Source organism: Dama dama, chromosome 1 (assembly GCF_033118175.1).
Source record: "Dama dama isolate Ldn47 chromosome 1, ASM3311817v1, whole genome shotgun sequence".
Taxonomy (NCBI): Eukaryota; Metazoa; Chordata; class Mammalia; order Artiodactyla; family Cervidae; genus Dama; species Dama dama.
This window is the reverse complement of record NC_083681.1, coordinates 75,666,952-75,676,464: the sequence shown is the minus strand read 5'-3', so window position 1 is coordinate 75,676,464 and position 9,513 is coordinate 75,666,952. Positions and strand designations below refer to the sequence as shown.

The following is a 9,513-nucleotide window of genomic DNA, read 5'->3' as shown; positions in this document are numbered from 1 at the left end:
GTTCAATTCATAATACTCTTCTACTTAGTGGTGATCTGGCAAATCAAGACATTCCCAAGGTAAACCAAGATAACAGTGTCAAGCAATAAAACTATTTTTCCTATGAAAGTATTTGTAAATAAAACATGCTGTACAAACAACAATCTTAGTAACACTCTGCATTTTACTTCTAAATGAAGTCATCACCTCACCACTAGATGGCAACATAATTCCATTTAAGTGTGTGTGTGTGTGTGTGTGTGTGTGTGTGTGTCTGTGTGTGTCTGTGTGTCTGTGTCTGTGTCTGTGTGTCTGTGTGTCTGTGTGTCTGTGTGTGTGTTCCTTTGTGTCTCACTCTTTGCAACCCCAGGGACTGTGGCCTGCCAGGCTCCCCTGCTCATAGAATTTTCCAGACAAGAATACTGGAGCGGGTTGCCATTTGCTCCTCTGGGGGATCTTCCTGACCCAGGGATTGAATCCGTGTCTCACGTTTCCTGCGTTGGCAGGCAGGTTCTTTACCAGCTGAGCCACCAGGGAAGCCCCATTTATGTTACAACCACACCAAAAAGAATATTTCAGTTTTCTAAGAATGTACATGTGCATTTATTCACTTTTAGTCATTCTTTCAAACACTTCTTAGGAACTTTTAAGTTCTGAGAGCTCTGATGAATGTTGAAAATAAGAGGAAAAATGAGACAGCTCACTGTCAAAAACTATAATTCAGAGGACTCGCTGAGATACCAGGTCTTTCTTCAGCATCTACGGAGATGTGAGAAGAAAGCTGCAGGTTGAAGTTTAAAAGGAGCAAATGCAAAAAAAATAATAATAATAATAAAATAAAATAAAAGGAGCAAACGCAGCTTGGAAACGGGTTAAAGATGTTAGATGTGGACTTCGAAAAGTTACATGAAAACCATCATCCAAAGATGTAAGAATCTTCGTGATGAAATTTACATAACCGGTACAGTCCCAGGCTCAGTTTGAGGCCAGAAAGGATGCTCCAGTAGGAGACAACAGAAGCATTGCCTGATCAGCTGCCCTGGACCCAAGGCGGAATTTTCCTTGTGTGCCTGCAGTGTGAGAGACAGCTGAACTGCTTCACCGGAATCAAGTGAGACGACCCCTTTCCTGTTGTGTGTAAGCTTTCTGTTTCCATCTTACGTGTCCTGAAGAAGTCCCACAAGCCTATGATGCTGGTACGTGAACCCCAGCCCTTGGCAGTGAGAGAGGTGAGTCCTAACCACTGGTCAGCCAGGGAATTCCCCAAGTTGCAGGTTTGACTCCACTGTGCGTGCTCAGTCGCTTCAGCTGTGTCCTGCACTTTGCGACCCCCATGGACTGTAGCCCCCCAGGCCCCTCTGCCCACGGGATCCTCCAGCAAGAGTACTGGAGTGGGTTGCCGTGCCCTCCTCCAGGGGATCTTCCCAACCCAGGGATCAAACTCAGGTCTCCTGCAGCTCCTGCATTGCAGGTGGATTCTTCATTGCTGAGCCACCGGGGAAGCCTTGACTCCAGAGGGGGTGGAATATAAATGCCCCCAGCTCTTTACTGCTGCTTTTTACTGGCCTCTTGCCAGATTCTGCTCCCTCAGATCACTGTCTCCCAAAAAGGAGAGCTGTCTGGGACCTGCCAGCCTGTCCCAAATCAATCGCCTAGTGCCTTCCACACACACAACGCACACACAGAGGCACAATGATTGATTGCTTAGAATGAGTTCCCTCGGGATTGCCTTTCATCCTCTAGTTTTTCTTTAAACTTAACCTTCGGTTTTGAGTCACTGAGTTGGCTGTTGCATCAAATGATTCTTTAGTTTTACAAGTTGTCTCCCAGATGGGATCAGCACAGATACAGGTGCTGGTTGCTAATTTCTATAAAATAACCGCCCCCAGAGGAATGTCATTTAAGAGTTCTTTGGGGGCAAAAAAGAGTTCTTTGGACTTCATCTTCAATAGTAGCCAAAGAATTCAAGTGACAGGTTAACCCAGAAAATCTTTTGCAGTTAATACATAACTAGGAACATTCAGAATGCAACACACACAGTTTAGGTGATCTTCATACACTAGTGGGAGAGCAGTGACTGTAAAATGAAGTTAATTAACATATACACTGGGATTCCCAGGTGGCTCAGTGTGTGAAGGACCCACCTGCCAATGCAGAAGGCGCAAGAGACTTGGGTTTGATCTCCAGGTTGGGAAGAATCCCTGGAGAAGGAAATGGCATCCTTGCCCCAGTATTCTTGCCTGGAGAATCCCATGTGGACAGAGTAGCCTAGTGGGCTACAGTCCAGGGTGTCACAAAGAGTTGGACACGACTGAGCATGCAAGGTCATAACATGTACACGCTCTGTTGGGGGAGACTAAGGGGAAACAGGTGTTCAGCCTAGAGAAACATTTCTCAGTGGATTTCCTATGATGTCAGTGTGGGTTTAACTTTAAAACATTTAAAAGTTGACTTACTAGCATTTGTGGATTCCAGATTGAGATCCACGTAAGACCAATGTTTTCTTCTAAGACTCAGCACATTCTTTCATAAATGAGAGTCTGTTTCCCACTAAATTGATCTTACACAGTTGACTGGTTTGGGTAACTACAGATGTGATGGGAACAGGTAAAAATAAAATATGGATAAAAATAGGGAAAAACCCAATAATTCCTGGATTCCTGGGAAATGAGGATGTCCCATCAATTTAACAACCACATTTTCTTATTGCAATTTTACTTCAACTGCACAAATGAAGGTGGTATGTAGGAAATTTAAATGAAACAGTATGGTAAAGATAGCAGAGAGCCAAAAACTCTAAAAAGGAAGTGCACCCAAAGCAAAAGAACATTCGTGTTCAATCTTCAGTTTTGATTGACACTTGCTGCCTGCAAATAAGGCACAAAACAACTCAAGCATAAATCAAGATGAAGGGCCTGGAAAATTTCTGACTTCCTAAATTTTCAAAATAACTCTATCATTGCAGCATACAGGATTTCTCCTGTTTTAATCTCAGAAGCTTCAAAGAAAAGAGAATGGATTATACACACACACCTGAGTGCCCACACTATCATGCTTGCACACATACAGGCACACACATGGTGGTAAGGAGAGTAGCTAGTTCCTTCTCTTACCATCTAAGTCTCATTTTATTTATTAAAAGAAAAGTATGCACAGCCCCTCACTGTTTTCCCTTTATCTAGTGATTTCTGTGAACTTAATTGCTGTCATCATTGTTACTAGTATTTCAACTTAAAATCTAAAAGCAGCTCTGCAGGTGTTAGCCCCTACGCAGCCCATGGATCTCATCTGGTCTGCCACCTGTCCTTGAAATGAAGTTTGATTGGATATACTCCCATTTGCTACATATTGTCTATGGCTATTTTTGTGCTATAATGCTGGAGTTACAAAGTAGTGGCAAATATCTAAAATAGTTACTATCTTGCCTTTTACAGTAAAAGCTTGCAAACACCTGGTTTATAGTTTTGTACCATTTTTAATTCTATTTTTTGTAACTGTACTATGGTTATGTTAAATGTTAACATTAGGGATTAATAGTGTACAGAAACTCTTTGTATAATACTATTTTTGCAACCACTCTATAGTCTAAAATCAGAAGAGCTGATTCATTGGAAAAGACTCTGATCCTGGGAAAAACTGAAGGGAAAAGGAGAAAGGAGAAAGGGGTGGCAGAGGATGAGGTGGTAAGACAGCATCACCGACTCAATGGACGTGAATTTGAGCAAACTCCGGGAGTTAGTGGAGGACAGAGGAGCCTGGCGTGCTGCCGTCCATGGGGACACAAAGAGTCAGACGTGACTTAAGCAACTAAACAATGACGAGGCCTTGAAAAGGTCACTACATATTAGTATGACATGCAGTACGGTGTGCAATTTAAAAAGCTAATTTTGTGGTGGTTGTAATTACATTATAAACATGTCCACGTGCATAAATCTAAAAAAGGTTGAAAACTTACAATGAATCTACAACATACTTTTTAAACACTTTATTTTTATTTATTTGTTTTGCTGCATCAGGTCTCCATTGCATCAGGCAGGATCTTTAGTTGCAGTGGTAGACTTCCTAGTTGAGGTGCTCGGGTTCAATAGTTGCGACTCACAGGCTTAGATGGGAATCTTAGCTCCCAGACCAGGGACTGAACCCTCGTCTCCTGCATCGCAAGGCGATTGTTAACCACTGGACCAGCAGGGAAGTCCCAAACCTACAATATACTGTTTTACATTTGACCACTGGTTCATATTTGTAGGAGTCATACATTTGATAAAGCACTGCAATAATGTAGGAAGGCATCTAAATCTTTTAATTCTGGATGAATTTTATGCCTGAATCTATGAAATTGCATGAGGACTAAACTTGAGAGACTGCCTATCATTCTAAAATTCCTCACTCTGGACAAATCATTTTTAGGACACTTTCTTATAAATATCACCCTCTGAAAGCATATACAGTTCCACTTATTCTATATTTTATGATCTTAACCTACATAGGGCTGATCTTAATTATTATTGCAACATCAAATATGATAGGAAGACAAACCTGAAACACTTACAATAGCATAATTTGCTAAAAATTTTTTAATTTATTTAGTTATTTATTTCTGACTGTGCTGGGTATTCGCTGCCGTGTGTGGGCTTTTTCCAGTTGCAGCAGGTGGGGGCTACTGTTTGTTGTGGTTGGAACTTGCTAAATTCTTCACCAACATTCTCTGAAAAAAACTTCTCAAGTCTTTCTCTTTTAAAAAAAATAATTTTATTTATTATTTTTTACTGTGCTGGGTCTCTGTTGCTGCTCAAGCTTTTCTCTAGTTGCAGCAGGCAGGGTTTAACTCGAGTTGCAGTGCTGGGGCTTCTCGCTGCAGTGGTTTCTCTTGTTACGGAGCAAGGGCTCTAGGGTACGCGGGCTTCAGTAGTTGTGGCACATGGGCTTAGTTGCTCCACAGCAGGTGGGATCTTCCCGGATCAGGGATCAAACCCATCTCCTGCATTGGCAGGCGGATTCTTAACCACTGAGCCGGCAGGGAAGCCCTCTCTTCTTTATTTTAGCAATGGATTATGGAAAATGTGCGATTTTGTCTTGACATGAAAATATTTCACTGCACGGTGATCTCACCTGATGGGCTTTGAATTTTCTGCATAACTGATACAGGAACTCCTATACGATTGTCTTCCATCTTGCTATGCTGCTGCTGCTGCTGCTACTAAGTCGCTTCAGTCGTGGCCGCCTCTGTGCGACCCCAGAGACGGCAGCCCACCAGGCTCCCGCGTCCCTGGGATTCTCCAGGCAGGAACACTGGAGTGGATTGCCATTTCCTTCTCCAATGCAAGAAAGTGAAAAGTGAAAGTGAAGTCACTCAGTCATGTCCGACTCTTAGCGACCCCATGGACTGCAGCCCACCAGGCTCCTCCGTCCACGGGATTTTCCAGGCAAGAGCACTAGAGTGGGGTGCCATTGCCTTCTCCGCCATCTTGCTATAAAGGTCAGGAAAAAAAAAAGCAGCAAACTGGGAGAGAAACATCCAGAGTAGTAACATCTGAAGGCTTTCAAAGTATGTAAGTAGGTTGGTTTTTCCCTCCTTTCCAACTGATTGTCTCCATCATCTTACAGCTCACAAAATGTAAAGGTTTCATTGCAGGGTGTTTTTTGTTTCTCTCCAGACTAAAGTCCTATCTCTCCTTAGTTTGTTTCCCTAGGCAGCATTTGACTTGCTCACTTCTGGCTTGATTGCATCAGTGAGCTTTTCTTTTGGCTGAATTCTTTTCTCATTTCATCTAAACTGTCCTGCTTCCTCTGTCCTAGTCCGGGCGATCCATCTGGACTCTGCTGGCATTGCCCTGTGACCAGGGTGCAGTTTGGTCTGTGGAATGAATCATAGGGCCTGTGGTCAAAAAGATCTGATTTTTCTTTGGAGAATCATATCTGCAAACAACAGGTGGTGTGCTGCCATTTGTTGTATTTGTTCTTTCCCAAGGTTTTCTTGTCGGCTCAGGCATACTTATTGAAGAGGCCTTAGGAGTCACAGGTTCTGAATCTTCGGTTTTGTCCTCTCTTTGTTCTCTTTCTACTGTGGATCCCTTTTCAGCATTTCTTTTCCTCCTGGCCAGCAGGGCACTCATTTCTTTTACTAAATCAGTAGCCTCTAGAGGAAGGGGTCTATTTCCACAACCCGTTATCTCCTTTAGATGAGGCCGAATTCACACCAAACTTCCTCTGCTTGGAAAGAAGCATTCTCCATCCATGACACTTTGCTAAGTTTTGCGCCAGCAACTGCAGCTGCAAGTCCAGTTGAAGGGCGATTGTCTTCAGACGTGAATCCCAGAAAGAAAAAAAAAAAATCGAGATGCAGGGAGGGGAGGAGCAGGAAGAGGGAGTGGAGGAGGAGGGGGTACTTGATTAGGAAGGGGTGGTGGGGGAGGTGGAGGCCCTGAGCACGGAAGAGGAGTGGGTGGAGGGGACCCCGGGGGAGGAGGGGGTGCGGCTGATGGCTGGGCAGGACCTGGTGGGGGGCGTGGAGGGGTGGTTGGGGGTGCAGGCGGCCCCATGGCAACGCCCTGAGTGGCTGCCTGCAAGCCTGGCTCTGAAGCAGAGGACTCTCCACAGAGGCAGAGGCGGCGGCATTTGATATTCTCTGCTCGCGCACCCTCTCTAGCTGCTCCTGCCGCTGTTGCCCTCCCCTCTCCAGGTCCAGTCTCTCCAGCCTCTCCCGCTCTCTCTCCTGCTCCCGGTGATCCCCACGTTCCCTCTTCTCTCTCTCCAGCTGCTCCTGTTTCAGTCGCTCCCTCCCCAGCCTCTCCCTCTTCAATCTCGCCCTTTTCCTTCTTCCTCTCTCCAGCCTTTCCCACGCCAGCTCCTATTACGGTTGCTGGGCTTGTAGCTGCCTTCTTTGAATTTCCAAATTATGATGGGCCATTGTGAACTTGGGCAGGTAGTTGAGAATTCAGCCGAAGCAACGTTGGCCCTGTTTCTATGAATTCAACACTTCTAAGGCATGCATCTGGAGAAGGCAGTGGCACCCTTCTCCAGTACTCTTGCCTGGAAAATCACGTGGATGGAGGAGCCTGGTAGGCTGCAGTCCATGGGGTTGCTAAGAGTTGGACAAAACTGAGCGACTTCACTTTCATGCATTGGAGAAGGAAATGGCAACCCACTCCAGTGTTCTTGCCTGGAGAATCTCAGGGATGGGGGAGCCTGGTGGGCTGCCGTCTATGGGGTGGCAAAGAGTTAGACACGACTGAAGCGACTTAGCAGCAGCAGCAGCAGCAGCAAGACATGCATCAGGGCACTTGCAAAGACACTGGCCTCCTCTTTGCTGCCAAAGTTGAGACTGTACACCTGCCTAGTGTCCTGCCCTGGATGGAAGATCTCTGTAGCTCAATTGTACTTCAACCCTTTAGGGACAATACAATTTATTACGACCTGATGCTGGTCCGGAATCTTCCTGCCCACCACTCCGAATGTGTTGTTGCCTACATGATGATATATCTGAACTCTGCTGACCCCAGCGGAACCACCAGCTGGAACCCACTTTTTACTGGCACCATCTTAAGTCTTTACAGCAGCTCTTGCCTGACAGATACTGTTTAGTTTTTGTTTTAAACATATGTCACTCCCTTCTCCTCTGCAGTTTTTGCTGAAAAGCCAGCTGATAACCTTATGGGAGTCCCCTTGTATGTTACTGGTTGCTTTTCCCGTTGCTTTTAGTATCTTCTAGTTTTAATTATGGTCATTTAGATTAGTGTGTCATGGTGTATTCTGTGGGTTTATCCTGTTTGGAACTCTCTTTGTTTCCTGGACTTGGGTGACTGTTTCCTTTCCCAAGTTAGGGAAGTTGTCAGCTATTATCTCTTCATATATTTTCTCAGGCCCTTTCGCTCTCTTCTCATTCTGAGACCCCTATAATGTGAATCTTAGGGTGCTTAATGTCAGTCCAGAGGTTCCCTAAACTGTCCTCATTCCTTTCTGTTTTCTGCTTCTCAATAGTGATTTCCCCTACTCTTGTCTCCCAGCTCACTAATCTGCTCTGCTTCATTTACTCTACTATTGATTCCTTCCAGTGTGTTTTTCATTCCATTTATTGTATTGTTCCATTGTTTTGTTTGTTCTCTATACTTTCTGTTTGTTTAAAAAGTCCTTCTAGAGCTGACTCCTCTCCAAGCCCTGATGCTTCGAATGGCAGGGCAGGAAATCCCCGAGGAGGGCCGAGAAGTCGAGGAGTTTTCAGAGGACGACGATGAAGAGTCAGATGATTCCGAAGCAGAGAAGCAGTCACAGAAGCAGCACAAAGAGGAGTCTCTCTCTGATGGCACATCTGCAGCTTCCCAGCAGCAAGCCCCTCCACAGTCTGTTCCTCCATCTCAGATACAAGCACCCCCCATGCCAGGACCACCTCCGCTTGGACCGCCACCTGCTCCACCTTTACGGCCACCTGGACCACCTACAGGCCTTCCTCCTGGACCACCTCCAGGAGCTCCTCCGTTCCTGAGACCACCTGGAATGCCAGGGCTCCGAGGGCCTCTACCCCAACTTTTACCTCCAGGCCTGCCACCAGGTCGGCCCCCTGGCCCTCCTCCAGGCCCACCTCCGGGTCTGCCTCCTGGCCCTCCTCCTCGGGGACCCCCACCACAGCTACCTCCCCCAGCACCTGCAGGTATCCCTCCACCCCGTCCTGGCATGATGCGCCCACCTCTGGTGCCTCCTCTTGGACCTGCCCCACCTGGGCTCTTCCCACCAGCTCCCTTACCCAACCCGGGGGTTCTAAGTGCTCCCCCCAACTTGATCCAACGACCCAAGGCGGATGACACAAGCGCAGCCACCATCGAGAAGAAAGCTACGGCAACCATCAGTGCCAAGCCACAGATCACTAATCCCAAGGCAGAGATCACACGATTCGTGCCCACCGCACTGCGGGTGAGTCGGGAGAATAAAGGGGCTGCTGCTGCTCCCCAGAGAAAGTCAGAGGATGATTCTGCTGTGCCTCTTGCCAAAACAGCGCCCAAATCTGGCCCATCTGTTCCCATGTCGGTGCAGACTAAGGACGATGTTTATGAGGCTTTCATGAAAGAGATGGAAGGGCTGCTGTGACAGCTTTGGATGCTAGATCAGGCTTCTGTTCACATCAGTGGTTCATGGAGAAAGAGGCTCTTACTCAGCTTAGGTGAAAGAGTTGCTTTCACTGTCAGGGTATTTTTAATTTCAGTTCAAGGAATATCCTAAAGTTTAGCCTTGTTCAGAATTTACTGCATATAAAAGAGAGGGTATTTCATGCAAAATAAATTGGTTATTGAAGCAGTGCTGCTAATAACATCCATCCCCCTTCACACCACCATTTTCATCCGGTTTCTTCCCCTACTCCAATTCCTTGGAAACTTGTGATCAAGGGGAACTTTGTTTTGGCTCTCTTGTGTGCTGTGGGCACTGGAGTAGAGATTTCTGGAAAAACCAGTTTATTTCACCCCCATCTTGCCTTTCATGTTTGAGTTATTTTTAATATTTTCTTGTAAATATTTTGTAATATTGTAGTGAAATGGATCACAATGT

General features: G+C 45.9%; 1 protein-coding gene and 1 pseudogene across 1 annotated transcript; one reads left to right on the top strand and one right to left on the bottom strand.

Annotated features, from left to right (window-relative positions):
• The first annotated feature begins 1,200 nt into the window (after positions 1-1,200).
• LOC133062121 (WW domain-binding protein 11-like) lies at positions 1,201-9,057 on the top strand. The gene is made up of 2 exons (XM_061150739.1): positions 1,201-1,208; positions 8,105-9,057. Exon 2 carries the CDS (start codon positions 8,137-8,139, stop codon positions 9,055-9,057), a length of 921 nt encoding a protein of 306 aa, XP_061006722.1. The 5' UTR covers positions 1,201-1,208; positions 8,105-8,136.
• On the bottom strand, positions 5,666-8,005 carry LOC133064547 (protein enabled homolog; annotated as a pseudogene).
• Positions 9,058-9,513: the final 456 nt, after the last annotated feature.